This window comes from Suricata suricatta, chromosome 9 (genome assembly GCF_006229205.1).
Source record: "Suricata suricatta isolate VVHF042 chromosome 9, meerkat_22Aug2017_6uvM2_HiC, whole genome shotgun sequence".
In the NCBI taxonomy this organism is placed as follows: Eukaryota; Metazoa; Chordata; class Mammalia; order Carnivora; family Herpestidae; genus Suricata; species Suricata suricatta.
Window position 1 is genome coordinate 114,342,125 of NC_043708.1, and position 14,730 is coordinate 114,356,854.

General features: G+C 40.3%; 1 protein-coding gene across 1 annotated transcript in view; it reads left to right on the forward strand.

The window, feature by feature from the left end:
• The window catches only part of OCA2 (OCA2 melanosomal transmembrane protein), a 406,012-nt gene that overhangs the window by 248,722 nt on the left and 142,560 nt on the right, over window positions 1–14,730 (forward strand). The window contains exons 19-20 of the mRNA XM_029951989.1: window positions 8,879–8,938; window positions 9,547–9,651. Coding sequence (XP_029807849.1) covers window positions 8,879–8,938; window positions 9,547–9,651 — 165 coding nt within the window. The remainder of the gene's footprint in view (window positions 1–8,878; window positions 8,939–9,546; window positions 9,652–14,730) is intronic.

The following is a 14,730-nucleotide window of genomic DNA, read 5'->3' on the forward strand; positions in this document are numbered from 1 at the left end:
CCTGGATTGCAATATACTTTCCTCTTCGGACTGCCTTTGTTGCGTCTCAGAGATTTTAGATTGTTGTGTTTTCATTGTCATTAATTTCCATATATTTTTTACTTTCTTCTCTAAATGCCTGATTAGCCCAATCATTTTTTAGTAGGGTGATTTTTAACCTCCATAAGGAAAACTATTGAGACTGTTTCCTTGGGGATGTGAGAATAGCACACTCTGATTCACATTTACATTCCACTACCTGACTCACCAGCAGCTTCTCCAAATATGATCTTACTCATTATAGCTGGTCAGCTGATTTTTTTCCATTGTACATAGAAAGGTTTCTAAGGGGTGTGCATGTGCCAAATGTCTACCAGGGAGAACATGGTATTTTTGGAGGTTTTCCAGACTTTTTCCTGTGGTTAATTTCAAGTTTCATTGCATTGTGATCTGAAAGTGTGCATGGTATTGTCTCTATTCATTTATACTTATGGAGGACTGCTTTATGCCCCAGTATGTGACCTATCTTGGAGAATGTGCCATGTGTGCTGGAGAAGAAGGTGAATTTCCTAACTTCAGGATCAGAGTTCTAAATATATCTATCATTTCCATTGTTCCAATGTGTCGTTCAGATCCATTGCTTCTTTATTGATTTTCTGTCTCATTGATCTCTCTATTGCCGTCAGGGGAGTATTAAAGTCTCCTGCAATTAGCACATTCTTATCAATAAGATTGTTTCTATCTGTGATTAGCTTTTTTATGTGTTTGGGCACTGCTGAATTTTGCGCATAGATGTTTATAATTGTTACCTCTTCCTGATGGAGAGACCCTGTAATTATTATATAATGTCCTTTTCATCTCTTGTTATTACCTTTACCAATAGTCCAGTTTGTTTGATATAAGTATGGCTGCTCCAACTTTCTTTGGCTTCCAGTTGCATGATAGATATTTCTCCATCCCTTTACTTTATTTTTTTTTCCAAAATAAACTTAGATTGTATTGCAGTTTCACTTAACAGTATATAAAATGCTATGTTGTGACAGGTATCAACTATCCATTAGATACTGAATCAATTTTGCTTAAGCACCACTAACTGCCTGCTTTTCTTGAAGCTAGATCATTCTGAATATTTCCTGTCAGACCTATGAGTGCAAACATATGGTTTCTGTCCTTCTCTGCCTGGCTTACTTCGCTCAGCATGACACCCTCAAGATCCATCCACTTTCCTACAAATGGCCATATGTCATTCCCTCTCATTGCCATGTAGTACTCCATTGTGTATATATACCACATCTTCTTGATCCACTCATCAGGTGATGAACATTTAGGCTCTTTCCATGTTTTGGCTATTGTTGACATTGCTGCTCTGATGAAAACTATAGGAAACTTATGAAAGAGATTGAAGAAGACACCAAGAAATGGAAAAACATTCCCTGCTCATGGATTGGAAGACTAAACATTGTGACAATGTCATTACTATCCAAAGCAATCTACACATTCAAGGCAATCCCCATCAAAATTGCACCAACATTCTTCTCAAAGCTAGAACAAACTGTCCTCAAATTCATATGGAACCACGAAAGACCCCGAATAGCCAAAGTTATATTGAAGAAGAAAACCAAAATGAGAGGCATCACAATCCCAGATGTTAGCGTCTAGTACAAAGCTGTCATCATGAAGACAGTATGGTATTAGCACAAAAACAGACACATAGACCAATGGACTAGAATAGAGAACCCAGAAGTGGGCCCACAAATGTATGGCCAATTAATTTTTGACAAAGCAGGAAAGAGTATGCAATGGAAAAAAGACTGCCTCTTTAGCAGGTGGTGCTGGGAGAACTGGAAAACAACATGCAGAAGAATGAGACTAGACCACTTTCTTACATCATACACAAAAATAAACTCAAAATGGCTAAAGGACCTGAATGTGAGACAGGAAGCCATCAAAACTGTTGAGGAGAAAGTAGGAAAAAACCTCCTAGACCTCCACCGCAGCAATCTCTTACTCGACACATCCCCAAAGGCAAGGGAAATGAAAGCAAAACTGAACTCTTGGGACTTCATCAAGATAAAAAGCTTCCATCCCTTTACTTTAAACCTGAAGGTATCTTTAGGATGAAAATGAGTTTCTTTTAGACAGCAAATAGATGAATTTTGTTTTTTTATCCATTCTGCTACCCTGTGTTGTTTGGTTGGAGCATTCAGTCCACTTACATTCAGTGTTATTATTGACAATGTGGGTTTAGAGTCATTGTGTTCTCCCTAGAATTCATGTTTATAATGGTGTCTCTGGCACCTTGTATTCTTTGTATCTTTTCCCTCATAGAGTCCCTCTTACGGTTTCTTGTAGGGATGGTTTGGTGGTCATGAATTCTCTCAATTTTTGTTTATGTGGGAACACCTTTATCTCTCCTTCTATTTTGAATGACAGGCTTGCTGGTTAAAGGATTTTTGGCTGCATGTTTTTTTCCGTTTATCACATTGAAGATTTCCTGCCATTCCTTTCTGGCCTGCCAAGTTTCATTAGATAGGTCTGTAACCACTCTGATAGGTTTCCCTCTGTACCTGAGGGCCCTTGTATCCCTAGCTGCTTTCCAAATTCTCTTTATCTTTTTTTTTTTTTTTTGCCAGTTTCACTATGATACGTCGTGCCGAAGGTCGATTCAAATTAGATCTTAAGTGTGTACTTTGTGCCTCTTGAATTTGAATGTCTATTTCTTTTCCCAGATTTGGGAAATTCTCAGTTATAATATTGTCTCGTATCCCTTCAGAACCTTTCTATCTTTCTTCCTCTTCAAGAATTTCTATGATATGGGTTTTGTTCCATTTGACTGTGTCATTCAGGTCTCGAATTCTCCTTTCCTGCTCCTGGATCAATTTCTCTGTCTTTTTTTTCTGCTTCCTCTTTTGCTATAACTATATCTTCTAATTCACCTATTCTTCTCTCTCCCTTTTCAATCCTTGATGTGGCTGCCTCCATTTTATTATTCACCTCTTTTATCGCCTTTTAAAACTCATCACACCTATTTTCAAAGTTCCTAGTCATTGTCTCAGGTGCTTCTTTGGTGCTTTTTTCAACCACAGCGATTAATTTTATGACAAGTTTTTTAATTTCTTGATCCGGTATATTGTCTAAATCTGCTTTGAGTAGTTCTGTGGCTGTGATGTCTTCCTATAGGTTCTTCAGGGGAGAGTTCCTTTGTCTTGTCATTTTAGCTAGTTTTCTGTCTCTTGTCAGCTTTAAAAATCTCATTGTGCACTGTGCACCTGTTAATATTGCTCTGTTAAGGGAGGCTTATTGACTGTCCAGGGTCTGTCATTTTAGGAAATATTCTTTTAATGGTGTCTCTCAGTTTCTCTTGTTGTGCCTTTGAAAAAAAAGCAGCAGCTCCTCCTTGTCGATAGGCATGGTTTGGTGTAGTAGGTCTCAGGGCTGCTCTCAGAGGCTCTACCTTGGTGGCTCTAGAGAGTAGAATGGCCGCACCCCAAGGTCTGCTGGAACTAAGCGTTGCAGGCCACTCTACTGAGTTCAGTCTTCTTGTGCCACAGCTGAGCCAAGTAGATTTTCTAGGCTCACCTCAGTTCAAAGTCCTAGTCCATGCACTTTTATGCTACCACAGATGAGATGTACTTGCTTTGGTGGCTGGCTTCTTAGCCAGAATTTCCTAGGGGGAGGGAGCAGTTTCTCTAGGTGCTGGCAGGGATTTATGCTGCTGCTGCTGGAGGCGAGGTAGAGGCCCTCACGGACTGGCGCTGACTCCCATCTTTCAGCTAGGATAGTGATCGCATAGGGTTGGGATCAGTTTCTCTTGGCTCAGGCAGGGATTTGATCCTGCAGTCGAAGTGAGAGCCCAGGCCTTGCTGGGATCGCATAGGGGTGGGGGCTATTTTTTCCCTGCTGACACCTGGGATTTGGGATTCATGCGGCCAATGCTGGAGGCGAGATGTGCGGAGGAAATGAGGTGTGTGCTCTGGCTCCAGCAGCTGAGGCCTAAGTGCGCGTCCCCCAGCCACAGCTGTGGCCGCCAACTCCCTGCCGGGATGGTGCAGGGCTGGAAGCTGTTTTTTCCCCTGTTTACCTGGGTTCAGGATTTGGGCTACACAGCAGTTATATATAGAGTGAGAATTTTTTATTTCAGAGCGTGGTTAAATGTTCTTTATCTCTTCTCTAGAGATAGTACTATGAGCGTGTTTGGTTTTTCGTTTTCTTCCCTTTGTCTCTCAGGGGCTCCATGCACTTGCCCTATGTTGGGCTGGGGCTCCCACCTCCCCAGCCCCTCTTGGGCTGGCCCGTTTTCCAGTCTCCCCAGTTTGACTCATTCACTCAGGCATCTTTGAGGTTGTCTTCTTTCTGGAGTCTGTATTTTCTCTTTCCGCTCTTGCAGATGAGAGTAATGTCCTTCTCAGTTCAATAGATGGGGCAGAATAAGTTTATAGAGCTCCCTTCCTCTCTGCCATCTTGGCTCCTCCCCCTCTTTTCTTTTCTTAATATGATGTACCACATTGATGGATTTGAGAATATTGAACCAGCACTGTAAGCCAGGAATGAATCCCACTTGATCATGATGGATAATTCTTTTTATGTGCTATTGAATTCAATTTGCTAGTATCTTGTTTAGTTTTTTGCATCTATATTCATCAAGGATATTGGCCTGTAGTTCTCCTTTTTTGTTGAGTCTCTGTCTGGTTTGGGATTCCAAGTGATGCTGCCTTCGTAGAGTGAGTCCGGAAGTTTTCCTTCTCCTTCTGTTGTTTGGAATAGCTTAAGAAGAATGGCTATTAACTCCACCTTAAGTGTCTGGTTGAATTCCCCTTGGCAGCCATCTGGTCCTGGGTTCTTTTTCTTTGGGAGATTTTTGATAACTGATTTGATTTCTTCACTAGTTACTGGTCTTTTCAGATTTTCTATCTCTTCCCATTTGAGTTTTGGTAGTGCATGTGTGTTTAGGAATTTGTCCATTTCTTCTAGGTTGTCCAGTTTGTTGGCATATAATTTTTCATAGTTATATCTGATGATTGCTTGTATTTCTGAGGGATTGGTTGTAATATATTCATTTTCATTCATGATTCTGCCTATTTGTGTGTTCTCTCTTTTATTTTTTTGAGAAGCCTGGCTAGGGGTTTATCAATTTTGTTTATTTTTTTCAAAAAACCAACTCTTGGTTTCATTGATCTGTTTAACTGTTTTTTTTTTTTTTTGGACTCTATATTGTTTTTTTCTGTGCTGATATTTATTATTTCTCTTCTGCTGGGCTTGGGTTTTTCTAGCTGCTCCCCTTCTAGTTCTGTTAGGTGCTCCTTTAGATTTTGAATTTGCACCTTTTCTAGTTTGTTGAAAAAGCCTGGATTGCAATATACTTTCCTCTTAGGACTGCCTTTGGTGCATTCCAATGAGTCTGGATTGTTGTATTTTCATTTTCATTTGTTTCCATATATTTTTAAATTTCTTTTCTAATTGCCTGATTGGCCCAATCATTTTTTAGTAGGTGGTTTTTAATCTCTGTTTTTGGAAGAGTTTCAGATTTTAACTGGGATTGATTTCAAGTTTCATAGCATTGTGATTAGAAAGTGTGCAAGGTATAATCTCAATTCATTTATATTTATGAAGGGCTTCTTTATGACCCAGTATGTGATCTATCTTGGAGAATGTGCCATGTGCACTCAAGAAGAAAGTGTGTTTCTAGCTTCAGGATGCAGAGTTCTAAACATATCTATCAATTCCATCTGTTCTAATATGTTGTTTAGGTCCATTGTTTCTTTAGTGATTTTCTGTCTGGTCGATATATCCATTGTTGTAAGTGGATTATTAAAGTCCTCGATAATTAACACATTCTTATCCATAAGATTGTTTTTATTTGTGATTAATTGTTTCATGTATTTGGGTGCTCCTGAATTCGGTGCATAGATGATTATAATTGTTAGCTGTTCTTGATAGAGAGAGCCTGTAATTATTATATAATGTACTTCTTCATCTCTTGTTATTGCCTTTACTTTAAAGTCCAGGTTGTCCTATATAAGTATGACTACTCCAGCTTTCTTTTGACTACCAGTCAATGGTAGATAGATATTTCTCCATCCCATTATTTTCAATCTGAAGGTGTCTTCAGGTCTAAAATGAGTCTCTTGTAGACAGCAAATAGATGGATTTCGTTTTTCTATCTTTTCTGCTACCCTATGTCATTTGATTGGAGCTTTCAGTCCATTTACATTCAGTGTTATTATTGAAAATTTTGGGTTTAGAATTATTGTGTTCTCTGTAGAGTTCATGTTTGTAGTGATGTCTCTGCAACATTTCTCTCATAGAGTCCCCCTTAGGATTTCTTGTAGGGCTGGTTTGGTGGTCATGAATTCTCTCGATTTTTGTTTATATGGATACACCTTCATATCTCCTTCTATTTTTGATGACAGGCTTTCTAGATAAATATTTCTTGGCTGTATGTTTTTTATGTGCATCACATTGAAGATTTCCTGCCATTCCTTTCTGGCCTGCCAAGTTTCATTAGATAGGTCTGTAACCAGTCTGATAGTTTTTCCTTTGTATGTTAGGGCCCTTTTATCTCTAGTTGCTTTAAGAGTTCTCTCTTTGTTTTTTTATTTTGCCAATTTCATGATGATATGTCATGCCCAAGGTCAATTCATGTTACATCTTATGGTTTTTTTTTTGTGCCTCATGGATTTCAATGTCTATTTATATCCTCAAATTTGAGAAATTCTCATCTATAATTTGATTAAGCTCCCCTTCAGGACCTTTTCTCTTTCTTTTTCTTCAGGAATTCTTATGATACGGAAATTGTTCCATTTGATTGTGTCACTCAGGCCTTGAATTTCCTTTCGTGCCCTTGGATCAATTTCTCTCTCTTTTTCTCAGCTTCTCCTTTTGCTATAACTGTATCTTCTAATTCACCTATTCTCCTGTCTGCCTCTTCAATCCGTGCAGTGGCCACCTCCACTTTATTATGTGCCTGATTTATAGCCTTTTTTTTAAAACTCATCGCAGCTCTTTTATAGGTCCTTATTCTGTGTATCGATGGAATCTTTGATGCTTTTTTTCAAGTCCAGCAATTAATTTTATGATAATTTTTCTAAATTCCTGTTCAGTTATGTTGCTTAAATCTGTTTTGAGCAGCTCTGTGGCAGTGACTTCTTCCTGGAATTTCTTTAGAGGGAGTTCTTTCATTTTGTCATTTTGGCTAGCTTTCTGTCTCTTTTCAGTTTTAAAGGCTTGTTATGCTCTGTGCACCTGTTAGCATTGCTCTATTAAAGGAGGATCATTGACTGTCCAGGGCCTGTCATTTCAGGAATTGTATTTTTAAGGGTGTCTTTCTGTTTCTCTTCTTGTGCCTCTGATTATTTTATTTCCCTCCTCAGTGATATTTGGGATTCTCCAATATATGTACTTTGGCTTGTTTCTTGAGGTAGCCTCAGGCATCCTTGGGGTTGTCTTCTTTCTGGGGTCTGTATATTCTCCGCTCACTCTTTCATATCAGAGTATTTTCCCTTCAGTCTTTCTCAGTTTAAGAGATGCAGGTGGGCAAAGACGACAGAGCTCCCTACTTCTCCAACAACTTGTCTTTTACCCATACATTTTTTTTTTTGAGAGAAGAGAGAGACAGAGCACAAGTTGGGGAGGGGCAGAGAGAGAAGGAGACACAGAATCTGAAGTAGGCTCCAGGGTCCGAGCCATCAGTACAGAGTCTGATGTGGGGCTCAAATTCACAAACCACAAGATCATGACCTGAGCCAAAGTCGGATGCTTAACCAACTGAGCCAGCCATGTGCCCCTATAAATCAGTGATTCTTATCATGGGGTGATTTTGTGGCAACACTGGCACTGCCTAGAGATAGTTTTGGTTGTCATATTGGGGTGCGGAAGCCAGGGATGGTCAACTTCCCACTTTGCACAGTATTGCCTCTACAACAAGGAATTATTTGGTTCCTAACATCAACAATGCTGACTGGATTTATGACCAGATTTATCCAAATATATTTATCCTTATGATTTAGTTGAAATAATAGCACGCTTGACTGATAATTATGATTGAAAACCCAACATTTGGGTTCCACAACTTTAAAAGGAAGTTTAACAAACAACCCTACATATGGATGGAGAAGTTTTAAACTTGTATTTAAACATGGTTACGCTGATGTTTTCAATATTCAGTCATTCAGCATGGTGACATCACAGTGAAAAGGTCACAGTTGGGAAGTGCAAGGCAGCTATGTCACACCCACATCTGGCTCCTTATGAGTGATTCCTGTTTGGGATCCACGATGGGCAGCAGAACATCCCTCCCCTGACTGTGATGAAGGCAGTAGCCTGAGCAGAACATCTCTTGAACTTACATGTCCTTCATCTAATCTTTTCTGCCTTGGCCACAATTTTCTCAATCTGTCTAGGACTGAGAAAATAGTTACATGCTTCAGTTAAATAGATCTGTTCTTCCTTTCTTTGACAATTATTAACAAAAACATGCATTTTCTTTGATTCTTATAAAAGTCTAACTGTGATGTTGAACTTCAAAAGGAAATTTGAATTGTAACTTACTTGAAAAACCTATATGAGCAGCATTTCATTATATACAGTTGAACAGTGCTCCTATACACTAATCCTAAAAAGATGCCATTTCATTCAAATTTAAATTTAATGTGGACAGTAACACAAATCAATGAAAATTACTGCCTGGGGTATAGTGCATTCTTCTCATTGAATCTTCAGTGTGCCTATCTGATCGTAAATTATTTATAGACTGTGTATTTGAGTATAATCCTTTATTAGACATGAGAGCCAGGACTGGCCTTATGTTCACTTGTTTTTATTTTATAGGCATGTTTTTTGAAAAAATTTGCATGTATTCTTAGTTTTAAATTGATTTTAATGATAAATTCATTTCTTCTAGGCTCTGGCACATCTCCACTTAATAGAATATGTTGGAGAACAAACTGCTTTGCTAATAAAGGTACATTAAATATTGTAAAAGAATGTGCTCCAGCCACTATTAACTTTGATTTTGTAAAAAAAAATCTGATAAGAATAGGTCACAATTTATGTAAAAATACCGCAGAAAATCTTTTTTGTTTTATGTAGCCAGAGATGAAGGGAAACTTTTTCCAAAAAATGTATAATTATAGATGCCTATAATTTTGCTATTAGCCTTTAGTTAAAACTTGTCTAAGAAGGAAAGCAATTGAAACATCAGTCTCAGTAAGTAAATGCACAGCCCTAGTCCTCTGCCAGGAGCTACAGGTTGGTGTAACTAACGTGTGGTGTCACCAAGAATGGACCCACCCTGCTCCCTTCCCTAGGTGCTGGTTGGCTTGGGTGTGGCTGGGAATCACTCTCCTCAGTTTCTTGTAGACCCAGCAGAGGCTTCTGATATTAGCCAGGAAAGTCCATGCTGGTCCTGTTTGCATACCTGGGTTTGCCTTTTCCTTCTGTGTGAGAGGAAGGACTGGCATCCCTGAGGTCTCTTCTGAGTCTCATATGTCCTACCATTAGATCTTCAGTGTGTGTGATTTATCAATGCAGCTGTAATACACAGCACTGCTATTATCTGATTCCTTCCAGATGGTCCCAGAGGATCGGCGCCTTGCAACTGCCATCATCTTGGTGGTCTGGGTCTCAGCCATTGCATCCTCCTTGATTGACAACATCCCATTTACTGCTACAATGGTGAGTTGCACTGCTCCCCCATGTGATATGGACCCAACTTGCCTGGACACAATCTGGGCTCATCCTTCCTTCCAGAGGAAGCAAAGAATGAACATGTCTGTTTCCTGCACTCATAACTATAGAGGAAAGATGTGGCAAAGCTTGGGGCCAGCTGGGCCATAGGCATTGAATCCACACTGCAAGCTGGAATCCATGGACCTTCATCTGCAGGGGGCTGTGTATCAGTAACTAGTTGTTTCAGGGGTAGCCCAACTGAGAGCTGCCACACCTCATGGAAAAGATAGTCTGTTGATTTATTTATTTTTTAAAAGAAAATTGTAAGACACCAAAGATAGGCTGGTTGAAGGAATTCATCCTTTATTCCCTGTGAATGCATAAGCTGGCTGGTGTGGCTTTTGGTGCTTGGCTTAGGCAGGATTTTGAGTTCTCTGTGTGGTTCTGACTGCTGCTATGATTGGGATACATATTAAAGTTATTTTACAAGCTGAACAAGGAACCTACAGTTTCCCGCTGTGTTTTCTGATATCACTGATTGGTATATGGCAGAACTGTGAAAGTAAAGGCAGGAATGGGCTCTTGCATACAGGAGCTTGGGGTTCTGTGACAAATATCAGACATCCCAGATGTGAACACTTCTTATAGTTGAACTCTGGACAGGGGAATTTTCTCTACTCTTTGAGGGCCCCTCCATAACCTTGACAACAGCTTTGCAAGGGGGTCCCATGACATTCCGTCACCGTGTCACACTAGGAAACACTTGGGACCCAAGGAAGTAGAGCAGAGAACCTGTCAGTGAGGAGAAGGGTGGTGCTTCTCTCTCTCACAGGACCTGAGGCTGACCTGGCACTCTATATCACACTCACTCATTGCCTAGAATCAATGTCTGCAGGTTACCTCTCTAGTTATATTCTTCTAGTATTATTCTTCCATGATTTGGGTTTGGTAATTCTGAGCTGAGAACAGGTAGGAAATACTATTCATATTTGTTTGTGACATTTTTCTTCTTCCAATGGTCTAAGAAAAATATCAAATAATTCAGGACATGCCAAAGACTTAGATTCTAACTGGCAGGATCATGCTATTGAATTTTTGCTTATCTCACAGTCTCCAGAGTTGAAAGAACTAGATCTAGATGGACTTACCTTTCTAATTTGGTTGGACCGGGCTTCAGTGAAAATTCCAACATGTGCACAGCTAGGTTTTAGAAGAGTATCTTTTTGGGATTAGATTTGCTCTTTTAAATTTTTCTTATTCTTTGGGTTTTCTCCTTCATTTTGACCTTTGCTTATCTTTAACAGGAACACTATTTTAAAAGAATTTTTAAATGTTTATTTTTGAGAGTGAGGGAGAGAGAGAGAGAGAGAGAGAGAGAGAGAGAGAGAGAGAGCGATCCAAAGCAGAACCTGATGTGGGGCTCGAACTCAAAAACAATGAGATCATGACCTGAGTTAAAGTTGGACACTTAACCGACTGAGCCACCCTAGCACCTCTTTAACAACACTATTAAACAATATTTAACATTGAATTGAGTCAATTTAATATCGATGTTCCATCTTTGTTTAGTGCTATCAGAACAGACACAGAACCTCTGAAACAGAAAGAGCAGCCCCCTCTCTCTTTTCACCCAATGTGCCATTGTTAATTACTCAGTTGTTTCAGGGAGAATAGGGCCCAAAGGGCTGAGGCTGTAGGAGGCCCTGATGGTCTCAGATAGTACCTCTCTGTCGATTGGTTAGGAAATATTTCCTTTTTGTATTGTTTTGTCTTTAATTCTTATTTTTTAATTGAAGTATAATTAATATACAACCATATTAATTATATTAGTTTATACAGTGTTATATTAGGTTCTACAATATAATGATACAACATTGCTTAGTGCTCATCATTTCAAGTGTTTTTTTAAAGCTCATTTATATTTGGGGGGAGGAGGGAGAGAGAGAGAGAGACATGGTGTGCAAGTGGGGGAGGGGCAGAGAGAGATTGAGACAGAATCTGAGGCAGACTCCGGGCTCTGAGCTGTTGGCACAAAACTCAAAGTGAGGCTCAAACCAATGAACCGTGAGATTATGACCTGAACCGAAGTCAGACATTTAACCAACTCAGCCTCTCAGGTTCCCCTAAATGTTTGTTTTTTTTAATTTGAGTATAGTTGACAAACAATGTTACATTAGTTTAACATGTACAAAATAGTGATTTGGCAAGTTTATATATTATACTGTGTTCATCACAAGTGTAACTACCATTTGTCCTGATACATCACTATTATTATATCATTGACTGTATTCTTTATGGTGTGCCTTTTATTCCCATGATTTATTTATACCATAACTGAGTGCTAAGATCTCCCTCTCCCCTCCACCCATTTTGCCCAAACACCTATCCCACTGTCTTCTGGCAACCATCAGTTTGTTCTCTGTATTTATAGACCTGATTCTTTTTGTTTGTTTATTCATTTGCTGCCTATTGTTGTTTTTTAGATTCTATTTTTGAGTGAAATCATATGGTATTTGTCTTTCTCAGTCTTAATAAATATTTCCATTCAGGGTAATCCCATTAATATCTGCCTTCCCCGCTTTCCTTCAGTTTCCTGTCTGCCATTGACAAAGAGCTGTGGGAGCCACACATGAGCCCAGACCTGCTTTTGTGGGCAGCTTTCTTAGGTTTCCCCATAAATGTACTTGCAATATATTGCTAATGACTGAAAATTCCCTGAAAGCCTTTCTCCATGTAAACCTTATCTTTTCAGCCTCATTTGCTTGAATGGGAAGAATTTTCAGGCAATTTTCAAGTTAAATGGATTATTCTTGTGTTGGATGTTAAATTCAAAGAATGGTAATTTATGCACATAATTTTGTGGGGTTTTTTCTGACTTCTTGGATGCTCATCATTATCTGTATTATTGTTCAGCCTTGGTATGGGAGTCAGTTTTCAAGGCTGGCTTGTTCTTATTTACCTTCTTTTTCTAGGTCTTTGTAGTCCTCTCCCTGCCACTTGCCCTGCAGGAGATGCTTGGGCAAAGTACAGGCTGATGTAACCCCTGACAAAGACGCTTTCTCAGGATGGTAAAAGTCAGAAATATTTCACATTTGCTTTTCTGTCTACATGATCTCATTTTTGTTTTCACTCATCCTTTCCTAAAATATCCAGGATCAAAATATTGTGGAGGGTAGAACCTGGTCTAGCAGATTGCAGTTAGGTTTAATAAAATGAGCATTTGTGGGAATTAAGAGTTCAAGTTCTAGAGAAGGTGAGTCTGGGTTTGAATCCCAGCTCCATCATTGTGCAAGATGAGAATGCACTAGGTCAGAGAAATAGAAATGACAGCAGCAGAGAGATGCTGTATCCCCCATTAGGTTGGGAGAGCTCCTGCAGTTTGATTGCTGTGGTACTGGCAGGCTGTCAGGTTGCAGTGGGACAGTGTACAACCTCTTTGGAAAAGGCCTTCCCTGCCTCTGGTGCTGGAGAGTAGCCTCAGAAGGGCCCTGCAGTGCCCAGGCTGAGGGTCCTTCACCTTCCATGGCCTGAGGACTGGTCATTTTGCTGGATTCTAGCTCTGTGGCACTTCACAAAAAAACAAGTAGCACATTTGGGGGACTAAGCCTCAGACAAGATTCATCACATCATGTCACAGAGACATACGATAATAATAAGTGGTAAGTGCACTTCAGGATATTTTAAGCATTGAATAAAAAGTACTTTCTGAAACTAAAACCCATAACTTAAAAAAATACTGAATACTGAGGTAAAATAAAAGTCAGTGTTAGGCCTGAGTTAGTGGGTTTGAAGCCAAGTGAAAGAGCTAACTAAAAGTACAGAGCAAAAGTGCAAAAGAAAAGAATCATGAAAAAAGAGAAGAGATTTGGGTGAGACCCAGGAACTCTAGCCTGGTAGCGATAGGAATTCCAAGAAAAAGAAAAGAGATGCATTGCATTGACAGTATGCAGCCCCTCCATCTCAGGTGGAGCCTGGGTGTCAGCAGCCTTTGAGCTTGTAAATATGTACGCGTTGGCTACCCAGACCGGCCAAGGTGGAACCTGTACCTGGACAAGATGACAGGTGACTGCCTGCACATATGAATTGGAGATGCGCTGATTTGGGCCACCACCTGATCTAGAGTGTTCCCCTACCACTGCAAATATGCCTACTAATGAAGAATTACAATCCCACCCTCTCCATTCTCAGGATCCCCTGTGAAGATGCAAGCTGTCCCTAGTATTTTCCTGAGGCACTTATTAAAACCCACATAAAAGGAATCTGACCAAGAGTGGATAATTCCTCAGAGGTCTGAGCACTTTCCCTTATATAAGAGACTGGGACAAGTCTCTAGATTAAGTGTCCAAACTTAAGGGTCTCATCTGGAGACAGCTGGTAGACATAAGCAACAAAATGACAACCATGAAGAGTGCCATCTGGGGATAAGTGCACATTGACCCCAGTAGTGGTGGATTTAAGGAAGGCTGGTGGTAGGTGGAGGGAGGTCAGATGTGGTAGAGGGAGAGTGTCATAACCCGACCTCAGTGTCGTGTTACTTTACTGAGCCCCGCGTTGAGGCACAAATTGTCGTAACCCGAATGGCTGGGGCCACTCGTCCCCAGCGATCGGTGGTACCTGTTTCGTCCACCCCGACCAGCAGGGCAAGAGGAGAATCATCGCGGGTCCTTTTCCTGAGGGAGGGAGAGAAAAGGGGGGCAGGAGAGGGAGACGCAAAGAGTAAAGACAGAACTCACGGTTCTCCGTTTATTCAAAGAACTGTTCTTTATATAGTCTTCAGGGAGGGAAGACAAGGCAAGCTGACCTAGGCAGGCTACAGAGTCAAATGCGTATCAAAGAAGTGCCCCGACTTTGCCTCAGCAATCTTGGGGGATGGAGAACTAACACTGATACGGTTTTGATCTTTTGTGTGCCTTGGCCACTCACGTCTAGCTCAGCAAGACAGTCGCCAAAGTTATTTTGACCAGGAAATGGCAATCTCCAGCCTCCAGATGCAAATCTTGTTTACTGGCTCACTCAACGGAGTGATAATCCTTGCCTGAGGCAGACAGAAAACTTGGCGGGGCCCCGGACAGGAGAGCAGGTATG